This window comes from Aquarana catesbeiana, linkage group LG07 (genome assembly GCF_042186555.1).
Source record: "Aquarana catesbeiana isolate 2022-GZ linkage group LG07, ASM4218655v1, whole genome shotgun sequence".
Classification (NCBI taxonomy): Eukaryota; Metazoa; Chordata; class Amphibia; order Anura; family Ranidae; genus Aquarana; species Aquarana catesbeiana.
In genome coordinates, this window is record NC_133330.1 from 285,108,143 (window position 1) to 285,124,770 (window position 16,628).

Consider the following 16,628-nt stretch of genomic DNA (forward strand, 5'->3'; position numbering starts at 1 on the left):
GGCAGCTTAAATGTAAATATATTTTCAACTGACTATTCCATTATCGCTATCTGAGATTGAAGAGTCACACCACGGTTAAACATCTAGATATATTGCAACATAGGACCAAGTATAAACACATCATTACAGAGCCAACACAGTTTGGGGTTAAGAGAACGCACCCTTCTTTTGGGCATTAAGATGGGAAAAGAAAAGGTGCTGGACTGAAAAAGGAATGCCAGATATACGGCATTTGAACTGGACAGGTAGTGCTAGAGAGGCGCTGGATGCCGATTTTCACAGGTTATCAAAATGTAGACAAAGTCATTACTTGAGTCCAGTTGGGTAGTATTCCGCAGATCATCACAAAGACAAGAAAAGGCATTCACCCAAGTTGAGAAATCCAAGTGTTATACTGTAGGTCTATGATGAAAATATTTTTAGGAGTCCAAAGTCAACTGATTACAACAAGCAGGGCAAAAGACAGCCAATGCATATCAGGGGTTACTCAATCCTCCTTCATCAGGGCTGAGTGAAATGAAAGAATGTTAAATAGACTCAATGATACATCAAAGCAGACTGATCTGCAAGCAGAGCATGTTACAGTGCCTTGATTCACACCCCTTGCCCTTGAAATTTTCCACATTTTGTCATGTTACAACCAAAAACGTAAAAAATTTATTTTATTGGGATTTCATGTGATAGACCAACACAAAGTGGCACATAATTTTGAAGTGGAAGGAAAATGATAAATGGTTTTTAAAATTTTTTTACAAATAAATATCTGAAAAGTGTGGCGTGTATTTGTATTCAGCCCCCTTTATTCTGGTATCCCTAACTAAAATCTAGTGGAACCAATTGCCTACAGAAGTCACCTAATTAGTAAATAGCGTCCACCTGTAATTTAATCTCAGTATAAATTAAATACAGCTGTTCTGTGATGCCTTCAGAGGTTTGTTAGAGAACTTTAGTGAACAAACAGCACCATGAAGGCCAAGGAACACACCAGACAGGTCAGGGATACAGTTGTGGAGAATTTTTAAGCAGGGTTATGTTATAAAATAAATATCCCAAGCTTTGAACATCTCAAGGAGCACTGTTCAATCCCACATCTGAAAATCAGGGCTTGTAATGCACTGTTCAGCGCCGCAATGCATTGTGGACGGTTCGGGGGGGGGCGAACAAACGGTTGCACAACCCTTTTGTTCAGATGTTCGCTGAACGTCCAAACAATGAAAGTTCAGCAAGAACTTATGCTCGGGCCGAACAGTTCGCCCATCCCTACTTGCCACGTCACCTGCCATACGTTGTGGATTGTCACTTGCCATTTCACCTGCCACACGTTGCTGATTGTCACTTGCCCGCTACAAGGTGCAGATTGTCACTTGCCCGCTACAAGGTGCAGATTGTCACTTGCCTGCTAGGGTGCAGATTGTCACTTGCCAGAGTGAAGACAGGCAGCAGATAGATGATGTAATCTCTCTGTTGCTTGTGGCTGCACAGTGAGGGCGGAACTGCAGTGATGCAGGGTGGGCAGCGGCAGTGAGAGATGATGTCATCTCTTTGCTCCCCCACCCGCCAGCTCACTGACTGGCCAGCACCTCCGCTCACCTGCCAACCAGCCTGCCCGCTCACTCACCCGATGACTGCCCCGCCCACCCGCTCACTCACCCCCCTGACTCACCTGATGACCCCCCCCCGCTCACTCACCTGCCAACCCATCCGCTGACTAGCTTATTAACCCGCCCGCTCACTCATCCGCTGACTGATCTGCCCGCTCATCCGCCGGCCCATCGCTCTTCATCCAATCTGACAGAGATTGAGCTATTTTGCAAAGAAGAATGGGCAAAAATCTCACTCTATAGATGTGCAAAGCTGGTAGAGACATCCCCAAAAAGACTTGCAGCTGTAATTGCAGTGAAAGTATTGACTTGGGGGGCTGAATACAAATGCACGCCACACCTTTCACATATTTATTTGAAAAAAATTTGAAAACCATTTATCATTTTCCTTTCACTTCAAAATGATGTGCTACTTTGTGTTGGTCTATCACAGTGAAGGCGAACCTTGGCACCCCAGATGTTTTGGAACTACATTTCCCATGATGCTCAACTACATTGCAAAGTACATGAACATCATGGGAAACGTAGTTCCAAAACATCTGGGGTGCCAAGGTTCACCATCACTGGTCTATCGCATAAAATCCCAATAAAATAAATTTACATTGGTGGTTGTAACATAACAAAATGTGCAAAATTGTAAGGGGTATGAATACTTTTTCAAGACACTGTATAACTAACAGTCAGTGGTGGTATTCACAGTAAAAATAGCAAGGGCCCAAAGCACATTGGCTTTCTTTTGTTCATGCCTGTTGTCAAATGAACAATAAAGGCTTTGGACTACTAAAGATTTTTCATTTGTTGACTGTGACTTTATACTCAGGTGCACAAGGTCCGCCGGCAGTTTAACCAACTCCCAGCACTATCCTTCCAATTTCTTCCAACATCCCATTAACCAAACCACATGAAGAGTATCTGATGATATTACCATTTATGAAGGAAATATTTAGATGTACCACAAAATTTGTAAAATGAAAGCAAAATGTTGGAGATAAACTTCTCAAAATCCAGTGCTCTTTCAGTAAAAATATATGTGGATTCAAAAGATAAGTTCACCGTTAAAAAAAAAAAAAATGCTTATCTTTTTGCAGGTAAAAAAATTTGCATTTCTTATTTTTTTTATTGGGAGTCTGGAAAGCATTCTACCCACGATCAGCAGATCATGGGTGCAATGCATGGCTCTTGCAGACTATTGCCCCGTACACACGGTCGGATTTTCCATCGCGAAATGTGTGATAGGACCTTGTTATCGGAAATTCCGACCGTGTGTAGGCTCCATCACACATTTTCCATCGGATTTTCTGACACACAAAGTTTGAGAGCTTGCTATAAAATCGTCCGACAACAAAATCCGTTGTCGGAATTTCCGATCGTGTGTACACAAATCCGACGCACAAAGTGCCACGCATGCTCAGAATAAATAAAGAGATGAAAGCTATTGGCTACTGCCCGGTTTATAGTCCCGACCTACGTGTTATACGTCACCACGTTCAGAATGATCGGATTTCCGACAACTTTGTTTGACCGTGTGTATGCAAGACAAGTTTGAGCCAACATCCGTTAGAAAAAAAATCCTAGGATTTTGTTGTCGGAATGTCCGATCAATGTCCGACCGTGTGTACGGGGCATAAGTGTGTAAGCTATCTGGCCATACATTGTATGGCCAAGCAGTTACACACTAAAGCCCCATACACACGGGACGAATATCGGGTGTCGGGAGACATTGGTTGGTTGTTGGATGAGCATGCTGGAAAACCAGCAGCCAACTGGCGCCAACAGCGGAGAGTCCTGGCTGGAGTGTTCCAGTGTGGGGGGGTGGCGTCTCCCTGTCAGAACACGACAGCTCAGCGGGGGAGATTGCTGTACTAATGTCAGGCGTTAGTACAGCACATCTGACCAGAGCTGTCAGTTTTTTTTTTCGTTCAGCCCAACGGATTGAATGAAAAAAAAAACTGTTAGTGTGTACCAGACTTAACGGGAAGTATCAATGAACTACAAAAAATGGTTGAGACTAATTGGATGGGAAAGAAGAGGTTCAGGTCCACATCCCTTGTACAACATGTAAAAGAAAGTTTCCTCACAAAACGGGACTTTAAAGGACCATGAACACTCAAAAGAGAATATTTAGTAAAAAATATGAATTTTATTACAAATAGTTAACATCATATCAAAAGAAGCTAAAATACATGATAACACTGAAGTACACATGAGATTGAAACATGAAAAAGCAGAGGAGGCCCAAACCAACTGTCAGACAGACAGCTAAAATCCAACGCGTTTCGACATGTGGAGTAAGGATCTTCTTCAGGAAATAAACCTAATATCAAAAACAAAATGTAATAATAACATTTGGTGACTAATCTGAATGATGATTGTAGTAATATAATAATAATGATGATAGTGGTAATAATATTTATTCCAAAGGAAAAATATATATTGGGCCATGGGGTGAATACATACCTATCAGTACTGGATTTAAGGTTCACTTCTGATCAAGAGAGCCACAGTGTTGTGGTGCAATCTAACACCAGAGGGGGATTTTTCCAAAGCAATCTCATAGATAGGAACGGTCATAAGCCATAAATGACACAACAAGGAAAGATAAAACGCCTATATTAAATATATATAGGTGAATGGGCAAAGAACCTGGGGTAAAAGACAAAAGTACAAGGCTTGAATGAGATTGATGTACAGTATGTGATAATATAAAACACTAATACATCAAGAAATATTAGAGAGTCTTACCCCAAGAAAAAAGCGCTGTCTTTCACCTATGCGGACATGTGTCAATGAACTACGACAGTGTTCAATAGCACCGTGATAGTTCATTGAGAACTGCAAGCCGACAGCCGCAAAGGCTACCAGATCTTTTTACAGAACTCTGTGAATAAATGATGCGGCCGGGCAGAGCGCCAGCCACAACGTGGAGCCAGGGGGATGGGGGGGGATGTGGTGGATTTGTAACACGTTGAATATGGGTGTAACATGTGATATGTTACAAAAGGATGTTACAAAAGGTGAACTTATCCTTTAAAGAGAACCAGATTAGAGCTCAACCTTTCCTTTGACTTCCATCAAAATTCTGTGCCCTGAAATAGGAGTGACACAGATAGAGAGCCATCTCCTCAATAGAGCACCTTTGGGATGTGTTTTTTCTCTTGTGTCTAAAGAATCAAATATCCACTATAGGGTTGTGTGTGATAGAGGCTGAGAAGAGATGTATACATTATATTATACTGCTATTAGTATTGATTGTGATATTTTGATTTAAGGTCCATTCACCCCATGCACCACGCCAGCCCAGTCTTGTTTTTTTGTTGTCAGGATAATGTTTATTATGTCATGTGTTATCATGCATTGCATTAAAACCAACACACTACAATGGACTGAAAATTGTACCTGCAGAGTTTTTCATAAACATACATTCATACAACAAACAATAGTGCATTACCATGTGCTGTGGTGCATGGCCATGCAGGTTCATTGGGGTGGCATTTAAAATGAATGGCATTGCCGTGCACCAATGCATGTAAGGTGTGGTACCACCATGTGTTGGTATGAACAGGCCCTTAGGGTACAATTTTAATTTGTCAATTAGTGGAACCAGTTAGGGTCGGTTCACACATGGGCAACACGACTTTAGCGCGACTTTGTACCGCGACTTCAACGCGGCTTCAGCGCGACTTTAGCGCGACTTCAGCGCGACTTCGGCAAATTACGAGGCGACTTGAAGTCGCCTCCATGACAGGCGACTTCGCCTGTGGCCAATCACCTCTCTGGGAGGGAGGGGGGAGGGAGGGGTTTTCTCTGCAAAGTCGCTTGAGAGATCCGACTTGCAGGCGACTTACATTGAGTTGAATGGGTACAAGTCGCCTACAAGTCGGATAGAAGTAGTACAGGAACCTTTTTTGAAGTCGGAGCGACTTCAGTAGTGTCAGTTAAGACGGTTCAATTCACTACAATTGTAATCTAAATGCTAAGCGACTTGGGGCGACTTGGGGCGACTTGAGGGCGTACAAGTCGGATCCCAAGTCGCCCCAGTGTGAACCGAGCCTTACGTATTGGAATTTAAATATCTTTATTTAAAGAATAAACATATTTTAAATATACACTCACTGGCCACTTTATTAGCTACACCTGTTCAATTGCTTGGTAACACAAATTGGTAATCAGCCAATCACATGGCAGCAACTCAATGCATTTAGGCATCTAGACATGGTGAAGAAGTCTTGCTGAAGTTCAAACCAAGCATCAGAATTGGGGGGAAGAAAGGGGATTTAAGTGACTTTGAACGTGGCATGTATGTATGTTGTTGGTGCCAGACAGGCTGGTCTGTGTATTTTGAAAACTGCTGATCTACTGGGATTTTCACACACAACCATCTCTAGGGTTTACAGAGAATAGTCTGAAAAAGAGAAAATATCCAGTGAGCGGCAGTTGTGTGGATGAAAATTCCTTGTTGATGTCAGACGTCAGAGGAGAATGGGCAGGTTCAAGATGATAGAAAGGCAACAGTAACTTAAATAACCACTCGTTACAATCAAGGTATGCAGAATACCATCTTTGAATGCACAACACATCAAACCTTGAAGCAGATGGGCTACAGCAGCAGAAAACCACATTGGGTGCCACTCCTGTCAGCTAAGAACAAAAAACTGAGGCTACAATTCGCACAGACTCCCCAAAACTGCACAATAGAAGATTGGAAAAATGTGGCCTGGTCTGATGAGTCTCAATTTCAGCTGCGACATTCAGATGGTAGGGTCAGAATTTGGCATAAACAACATGAAAGCATGGATCCATCCTGCCTTGTATCAACACTCAGGATGGTGGTGTGGGGGATATTTTCTTGGCACACTTTGTACCCCTTATTTACCACCTGAACATCATTTAAACCCCACGGACTACCTGAGTATTGTTGCTGACCATGTCCATCCCTTTATGACTACAGTGTACCCATCTTCTGATGGCTCCTTGCAGCAGGATAATGCTCCATGTCACAAAGCTCAAATCATCTCACCACTGGTTTCTTGAACATGACAATGAGGTCCCTGTACTCCAATGGCCTCCACAGTCACCAGATCTCAATGCAATAGAGCACCTTTGGGATGTGGTGGATTTGAAGATTTACATCATGGATGTGCAGTCAACAAATCTGAAGTGATGCTTTCATGTCAATATGGACCAAAATCTCTGAGGAATGTTTCCAACACCTTGTTGAATCTATGCCACAAAGAATTAAGGCAGTTCTGAAGGCAAAAGGGAGTTCAACCCAGTACTAGCAAGGTGTACCTAATAAAGTGTCCGGTAAGTGTAAATAAATATATATATATATATATATATATATATATATATATATATATATATATATATATATATATATATTTAAACATATTTGGAGTGTATACATGCCTTATGGGCACCTCTGCCATACCACAATCTTATAGGGAATTTTATCCCACATATATAAACTTAACACCCAATCGACCAAAGTGAAAAGTTCCTGGTCTTCTCCTCATCAGCTTCGAGAGTGACCAAACCTATACCAGTATCTGCATTGAGTCAGATATATTCTCCAAAGGCCAATTGTTAGGTTGCAGATGCCATTATGACTTCTAGCAACCCCTCCAGTGTAAGTTCGAAGGAACTAGATTTTTGTTTCACAGAACTTCCTTCTATTTGAAATAACCACTACAACTACAAGAGTCTCTTACCCTTCTCTTTCTTTTCCTTCCGTTTTTGTGGAGCTTTTACAGAAGATTAATGGCATTCAGCACTCAAGCAGAATATTATAGTGTATTTATGAAAAACACTTGTTCGTCTTACATTAAATGGCCCATTAGTTACACAGTACTTTACACAAAAAAAAATCTAACATGAATAGAAAAAAGAACTGTTGCCAATTAGATGATAAGCAAACCTATACTCAGTTTGTTAGCTGAAATATAACTGCCATAAATAAAGAGTTATCAAAGGGTTTTAATACTTTCCTTGCATGGAGAAATTATTGCTACAGGCTCCTATGACACAAGCCTAGGCATTGGCCAATATAAACTCTGATCCTCCTTTCAGCAGAGTTGAGATGACCAAAATCATTCACTGTAAATGGAAACCCCCAACTCACCCCCTTCAAACACAATGGTAAAATGGCATGGCAAAAGGACAGGAAAAAAAAATCATAAGATGTCTGTGGTTTGCAACATAAAAATGGAACATAAAAATGACTTGGTTGGTGGCAAAAATTTGGAGACAATAATGTCATCACTCACATGTCTATGGCTGCATCATTCACATATCTGGGGGATAAATATAGCTTGGCCACCCTTGTGAAATTTTAAGCCCCAGGCCACATTATCATTGTCTCTCCACAAACTCTAGCCTGTTTGTAATGTCACACGATAATGAGCAGCTTATTAATAGGTGACATCCATAGTAACTCTGGAAGTGCAATAATCTCCTCTATTTAAGTCAAGCAAAGTCAAACAGCAAAGCAAAGCAGAAGCCCTCTGTATAACAATCCTTCCTCCAAGTAGAGCAAAAGTTCTGCTTTGCTACTGAATAATGTAGAGCTTTCATCAGCCAGGGGAATTGTAGACCTGTCAGAATCCATAATACTTTGTAATGGACCACGAAAGTTCTACTGCACCAGCAAAAGGTTGTATCTCGTATATGGGCAAAAGACACCTCTGAGAAATCAGACATTCACTGCTGAGATACACACTATTAAAGCTATGCTAATCCATTCAATGTACCGTAGCACATTGCCTCTCATTGCACTGGCAATAAAGTAGTTAAGAAATGGGCTGCGATCGGATAATTTCTCTTCAATGGGGCAAAAAAGAAACGATAAATTGGGCAATTACTAAAGACTTTGTGCAATCTGACATAGGCAATTTTTCATGTAAAGTCACATGGAATTAAACGACTACATTAATCAGGATTATAGTCTACTAGAAGAAGCCAGATAAGTTTATTCAACATCGGGCAGTGGAAAGATCATGGCAAATGCAATCAGAAATATTTTTGCTGCTCTTGGTTGCTTTCTGACAGTTTTCATGGCTATTGATGTGTGTGTGTGTGTGTGTGTGTGTGTATAACATATATACAGTGTGGGAAATAATTATTTGATCCCCTGCAGATTTAGTAAGTTTGCCCACTTACAAATAAATGAAGGGTCTATGATTTTTATCATACGTGTATTTTAAATGATAGAGACAGAATATTAACCAACAATCCAGAAAAAAACACGACACAAATGTTATAAATTGAGTTTCAGTTCAGTGAGTAATATGAGTATTTGATCCCAAAGCAAAACATGACTTGTTACTTGGTGGAGAAACCCTTGTTGGCAAGCACAGAGGTAAGACGTTACTTGTAGTTGGTTACCAGGTTTGCACACATCTCAGGAGGGATTTTGGTCCACTCTTCTTTACAGATCTTCTCCAAATCCTTAAGGTTTCTTGGCTGTCTCTTGGCAACTTGAAGTTTCAGCTCCCTTCATAAATTATCTATAGGTTTAAGGTCTGGAGACCGGCTAGTCCACTCAATGACCTTAATGTGCTTCTTCTTGAGCCAATCCTTTGTTGCCTTGGTGGTATGTTTTGGGTCATTGTCATGCTGGAAGACCCATCCACCACCCATCTTCAGTTTTCCAGCTCAGGGAAGAAGGTTCTCATCCAAGATATTACAACACATGGCCCAGTCCATTGGCCCCTTAATGCAGCAAAGTTGGCCTGTACCTTTAGCAGAGAAACAGCCCCAAAGCATAATGTTTCCACCTCTGTGCTTGACTGTAGAGATGGTGTTCATAGGGTCATAGTCAGCATTTTTTCTTCCCTCAGACATGGTGATCCCACTCCTCAAAAAGGCACATGTACAAAGCCTGTCTGAAGTTTGTCAGTGAACATTCAAATGATTCAGAGAAGGATTGGGAGAAAGTGTCCTGGTCAAATGAAATCAAAATTGAGCTCTTTGACATTAACTTGACTTGCTGTGTTTGGAGGAAAAAATATACTGACTATGACCCTAAGAACACCATCCCTACAGAGGTGGAAACTGATAGGATATTTCACTCCTAGGATATTGATCATTTGAACATAATAATAACATAGCTCCCAATTGTCCCTGATTTCGAGGGACTGTCCCTGATCTGGAGCAATGTCCCTCTGTCTCTCATTCCCCCTCATTTGTCCCTCATTTTGGTCTGATCTATATAGTTGTATAGAAAATGCACTATTTATCTTTTAAAAAGTGTTTCCCAGTGCTAAACCTTTCATCCAAATTCTAAATTGCCGCATTTGTAAATTTTAAAAGCCAATATAAAGGAATAGTAGTAGTAACAAAAAAGCCCTTGTAGATTTAATTAACCTTTTTTTTGGTTAATTCTCCTTTAAGCGGGTGTGACAGGGGGCGTGTCTTAAGCCTACATAATTTTGCTAGTAGGTGTCCCTCATTCCCATCTCAAAATGTTGGGAGGTGTGTAATAAGTATATCATTTTCTAATAGCGCTTTATGAAACAAAGGCAAGAAAAGGCTTTTTATTTAAGGTTGAATATTGAGTAACTTTTGCTCAAGAAATGAAGTGAAGGAATAAAAAAAGGAAGCTGGCTTAACCGCAAAAATATATTTAGACAATTAGGTTTAGAAATGAGGCAGTGAGAAAGAACATGTTGGAGACAGTGTAAAAGACAGTGTAAAAGACATGTCTGCATAATATGCTATTATTATTGGTAAGATAGTCACTTATGGATATACAGTATCTCACAAAAGTGAGTACACCCCTCCATAGGTGTGTGCAGGGGGTGTGCCTAATCACCCCCTGTGGTGCAGATTTCCCCTGCTGATATTTCACCAAAGCCTAAAGTAATTGTAAAAAATAAAATAATACAAATAAAAAACTACTGACACCAACCTCTGCCCTACTGACAAGTCCACTGCTCTACTGATACCATCCATGTTTTAATAAATTTGGGGTGCACACTCTAATGCAATAGACTGCACACATCTATGCACCCCTCACATTTTTGTAAATATTTTATTATATCTTTTCACGTGACAACACTAAAGAATTTATACTTTGCTACAATGTAAAGTAGTGAGTGTACTGTTCAATAGCCTCCATTTGCTGACAGGGGTCTGCAGGCCCTTTTGGTGTAGCAACCAATAGCGATGAAAATAAGTACTTTTGTGCTAACTTAATCTTGGTTGAATACTGGTCCCAGTATGTCCTGTGCAAGTCCTGCCAACCCTCCTGGCTGCAGTAACTTGACTTAAACCCCAGCGACATTACAGTCTCTCCCTCTGGCTTCACATCCAATCCTGGCATGTCTCTTCCAGATCTCCACACTGTGACTTTCACTCACCGACCCCGGAATGGATCCCTCCTAGTGACTTGCCCAGCAATGCCCCCCACTGTTCTCTCCCTGCTCCTGTTCAGGTCACCCCGAGATAGCTTTTGTATGAAGGGGATCCTTCCTAGCACTTGAGCTCCAGACCCGGAGTCACCCCCCCCCCCCGGAAAGGGGGCTCCCCACAGGGCCACGACAGCCTAAAACTCCATCACTAGTTCTTCCACCTGACAACTCCTCCCACAGCAGGCTGACCATTAGTATATATAGGAGGCCTGCCCCCTACCAATCCTAGTTGGGGATTGGTCAGGGCTCCCAGATACACTCCATGCCACTCCAATACTCTGCCCTGCCTCTTTTCCAGAACCCTCTAGAAAAGGAGGAGGCACCAGAGAGATTAGGTGCATGTCAGTCACCTGTGCTACTCTCAACAACTCCCCATACCTCCCAACTTTTGAAGTTAAGAATGAGGGACATTCTGAGGAGAGAGTGGCCTGCGGTGTGCACAGCTTATATCAAAGTCCACATCAGAGTCCCTCCTTAAAACAGGGTCCCCATCAGAGTTCCCCCACAGCAGGTGTCTCCATCAGAGTTTCCCCCACAGCAGGTGTCCCAATCAGAGTCCCCCCGACAGCAGGTGCCCCCATCAGAGTCCCCCCCACAGCAGGTGCCCCCATCAGAGTTCCCCCCCCACAGCAGGTGCCCCCATCAGAGTCCCCCCACAGCAGGTGTCCCCATCAGAGTCCCACCACAGCAGATGTCTCCATCAGAGTCCCCCCCACAGCAGGTGTCCCCATCAAAGCCTCCCCACAGCAGGTGGCCCCATCAGATTCCCCCCACAACAGGTGTCCCCATTAGAGTTCCCCCACAGCAGGTGTCCCCTTTAGAGTTCCTCCCACAGCAGGTGTCCCCATAGATCAGTAGAGTTGTACCTGGCCAATAGGTCCCTGTAGCTCAGGCACGCTAGGAGCAGAAGCACATTGCAGGGGGCGGGGCATATGTGACATGTTTGGTTACTAGGAGGGCGGCACTCGGAGAGAATTTCTGGGAGTGCAGGGGATGATTGGTAGCAGCTCTCATCAGCTGCCTATGTGAGAGGAGCCGACACACGCAGAGGGAGGCGGGGCAGACAGGAGACTGCTATAGTACGGCGCGGCCACTCCATGCGCACCAGACAGAAGGATTAGTGGAGCCCAGTACCGGAACTTGTTTTGGTACCGGGCTCTGTGACAGTTGGGAGGTATGACTTCCTAGCCCCCAGATCAAAACAAATAGGCCTAGCTCACAGCTAGCCCTGCCTAAATTTACCTGCACTGACTGAAAAAACAAAACCACCACCCCTAGCACATCCTACCTAAAGTAGAGGGTGCTACAGGGGAAAGCAGAGTGAGTAGAGGGATGACCTCATTAGTCTTCTGCTACCTCTTTACTACCGAGTCAGCAGACTGGGGTGGAGGGAGGACACCACTGAATTCCTTGAAAAGTCACTGTCACCTTGCCAGTGTTCCACTGCCACTCCTTCCTTTGTCGCAGATTGTGACAATTCCCAATGCTTTCTGTGTATGGGAGAACATGTGACCTTTTTGTGACAATCAAAGCCAATAGCTAGGTCTGAGCACTGTCACATGATAAAAGGAGCTTCATTACAACTCCCTCTAGCACCCAACACCACCCTAAGTGGGCAAGGTGACAGTACTTCTTTAAAGTACAATCAAATATTTCTGGGTATGGTGGGCTCTTGCTATTATTCGCAAGCATGCATAGCATGATTGCACGTTAGGACACACTTACCTCCAAAAACCCTCTTTGCTCCCTTCCAGCTGTGGACATCTTCTGATCTTCTTCTGGGTCTAGAATCTTCAGGTATCTTGACTGGCCAGCCTGGGATAATGACTTCCGTATATGTGCAACAAAGTCACTTTGTCCTGGCTATGCCGCAGATCATGTGCCAGGAGGCATGATCTGCTTATAGATGTGTTAATGGGTCCTTGACATGTGACCCCTTTGCATGGTCAATATATATCGTATGTGCTGTGTTGTTGCCATAGTGATGGTGACCGGTTTAGGATCCCAAGTTCTGTTCTGATTTTTTGGAATATCGTTGTTTAGTCTCAGTGCAGTAAGACAGCTGATATTCTATTGCACTCAGGCAGATGGGAATCTTCAGTTCAAGCATTTTAGAGTGAAATTTGCTGTTGTCATTTTAGGATTTCGCAGGAATCAGATGTCGTTCTAACGTAATAGGGATGGTAACTTGTTTTTTTCTATAGGTGTTACATTTGTATAAATAGAAGTTAGTTTGTATTATTTATGTCACTCCTGGTGGTTTCAAAACACTGCACTTTTTTTTTGTATGACATGCTGAACAATGTCATTAAAAAGATAGATGACTGGATTGCAAAAGATTGAGGTGTGCTGGCAACATATTCTTCTTTTACTTTGTTCCAGCACGCACTGCATTCTGAGATTGTACAAAGAGCTGCGCATGCGTGGATCAGTGTACAACTACAAGAATATTGCTGGCAGGCAGAAAAGGTTCTTTTATTGCAGAAGAGACATACAGAGTCTCTACTGCAATAAAAACCTACCTGCTAGCAATTTTCAAAAAAAAAGAGCTTTCTTTGTTCCACTTTAACTGTTATTAGTGTCATCCACTATGCAGTGTAAGAGGGCTGTGTACATCTTGGGAATGGATGGACAAAAATCCTCTGACAGTTAAAACTGCTGTCATAAATGTATTCCAACTGTGTATTTAGCTGTTTGCCTGGAGTTCAGTTTTAAAGTGCATCTGTAGCCATTTTGTTTTTTGTCTTGGTCAGAATAGGGAACAATTTCCAGACCCCCTCTCAGATTTTTAGGGGAGGTTTACTTCCTTTAATACTGACTGATAACACTCACAAGGGAAATCTCCAACATCAAAGAAAAGCTAAACTAGGGTCTGAAGAAACATTTCCCAGGACAGAAAGTGAGCAAAAATCTCCCAAATGGGGCAAATAACTGCAATATAAATCTGCCAGGGGTTATAGCCGTTTCCTGCTCTAGCCAAAATTAGGAAAATATGGCTAGAGAACATCTTTAGAAATAATTAATAAAACAATATTGTAAAATAACTATTATGATTTTATTTCGTTGCAGTTTTGGATTATCCTATAAACTTGACAGCCTCTGAGGTGTCAAGGACAAGTGCCCTGGTGTCATGGCAGCCGCCAATTTCTGCTATTGAAAATTATATTCTGACTTACAAATCCACCAACGGCAGCAGAAAGGTGAGTCACCAAATTAGCATGCATCTACCCTTCATGATTTATTTAAAATACAAATTTTATTACTCACTTGAGAAAATACGCTTTAGCAATGCATACTGTCAAGTCCTGACTTACCATTTGGCACCACATAAAAGCATAGTTGCCAACATTGTAAAAAAATTTTTAGGGACACTTTTTTGGCTGTAGACGGAGTCTTATTATAATTAGGGGGCAGGGCATGCGTTTGTAGGGGTGGAACAGGGGGCAAGTAAAACCACGCAGTGGCGAAGAATGGGTGTGGTTTACGCGAAATAGTGGGTGTGTCTTAAATGGGCGTGGCTCAAAGGGGTGTGGTTAGAGTCTGAGATGAATGAGGGATGGAGAGGGAAAGGTGGGGAGAGGGAAGGAGGGGCAGCAGCCCCAGATCCTACACAACAATAGAAATATGTGTATTCTAGAAAGTATAACAATCAGCAGATAAAGATACTCCAAACACCTGGTGTTAGCACTTCAATTATCCCGGAACCATGGTTGTTATGGCGTCAGGATGACTGAAGCACATTATTTCTATTATTACATTGTAATATAAAATGAAATCATTCAACTCACCATAATGCCGAATCAGTGGGATCCCTGAGCGTGTCACCTGCCACGTCGCCTGCCACCAGCTGTCCGTCCTTGCATCAGGTGCCTCCAGCAGAGTCCGTCTTTGCATCAGGTGCCCCCAGCGGAACCCCCCTTACATCAGATGTCGCCAGCGGAGTCCTCCCTTACATCAGATGTCCACAGCGGAGCCCCCACTTACATCAGGTGTCCCCAGCGGAGCCCCCCCTTACATCAGATGTCCCCAGCGGAGCCCCCCTTACATCTGGCGTCCCCAGCGGAGCCCCCTTATATCAGGTATCCCCAGCGGAGCCCCCCCCTTACATCAGATGTCCCCAGCGGAACCCCCCTTACATCAGGTGTCCCCAGCAGAGCCCCCCTTACATCAGATGTCCCCAGTGGAGCCCCCCCTTACATCAGATGTCCCCAGCGGAGCCCCCCTTACATCAGATGTCTCCAGCAGTGCCCCCCTTACCTCAGGTGTCCTAGTAGGTCTCTGCCGCCATTGCAGAACAGAGGGGCTATACAAAATAGTGTCTCCCTCCGCCAGCCACGTTGTTACAATAGAACCCCGCCCCTTTCCATAACAGACCGGCAACGGGCCGGAGTGGGGCGTGGGGTAGGCGGGGCAAGGTGGAGCGGAGGGTGGGCGGTGACGCAGGAGCTCCGTCTAGCCACCCAGCCGTGTTCCTGGTCTTCTTAAAAATGGTGGACGGCCGCGGACCTCTAGCGGCAACAGGTGGCGGCGGCAAAAAATTGTGAAAAAACGGATTTCCCGGGACACAGGAAACAATAAAATCTGGAAAAGAGTCTAAATCCCGAGAATGTCCCGGGAAATCCAAGACAGTTGGTAAGTATGTAAAAGTTAAATGGGCTCTTAGTATACAAGATTAGTCTTTCCATGTTAGAAGGTTTTAACATGTGAGTGGGTGGGCAGCCGAAGCTCAGCAGCATTGTGTCTGTCTTTAAGTTGCCAAAGTTGCCAGGACAGAAATCTCCTCACCCTCAGATAACATATGAACCAAGCAGCAACAGAGTAGTATAGACATGAGATGATCATTGTCTATACTTCCCAGTTTCTGAGATAAGAAAAAGTGACAGCATTGAGCCCAAATTAGGTAGCCAAAGGATATGTCATGTCCCCAGTTATACGGACCACAGATAACAAATATGCAGAAAATAATTGATTAAACCCACAAGTGTATTTTCACCACTACTTTTCATATGTAATGGCTTTTCAAAACAACAAGTGCAAAATAGAGACTGGGAAAAAGGTTTAGTGCAGCATAAAACTTTTGGTAAATAGTAGGGTTGTCCCGACACCAATACTAGTATTGGTATCAGCACCGATACCGAGCATTTGCCCAAGTACTTGTACTCGGAAAATGCTCCTGATGCTTCCCCCGATACCTTGAGAGTCAGCAGTGATCGGTGCGTGGGGGAGTTACAAGCTTCTCCCCCCCCCCGCTTTCAGCTGCTTTAGTGAAATCTATACAGCGGTGATCGGTGCTTGTAACTCCCCCACACGCGATCACCGCTGACTGTCACCGCATCCTCCATGCCCCCTCCGTTCAGCTGTCCCTCTCCGCTGTCCCCCTTTGTTCAGCTGTCCCCCTTCGCTGTCCCCACTAGATTCAGCTGTCCCCCTTCGCTGTCCCCCTCCGTTCATCTGTCCCCCTTCGCTGTTCCCCTCCATTCAGCTATCCCCCTTCGCTGTCCCCCTCCGTTCATCTGTCCCCCTTCGCTGTCCCTCTCCGTTCAGCTGTCCCTCTCCGTTCTGCTGTCCCTCTCCGCTGTCCCCCTCCGTTGTGCTCTCTCTCTCCATGTCCTCCTTC

At 43.6% G+C, this 16,628-nt stretch overlaps 1 protein-coding gene across 3 annotated transcripts in view; it reads left to right on the forward strand.

The window, feature by feature from the left end:
* Positions 1-16,628, forward strand: part of TNR (tenascin R) — a 932,265-nt gene that overhangs the window by 830,191 nt on the left and 85,446 nt on the right. For all 3 annotated transcript variants that reach the window (XM_073593414.1, XM_073593413.1, XM_073593415.1), the window contains one exon: positions 14,081-14,211. In XM_073593414.1, the coding sequence (XP_073449515.1) occupies positions 14,081-14,211 (131 nt within the window). The remainder of the gene's footprint in view (positions 1-14,080; positions 14,212-16,628) is intronic.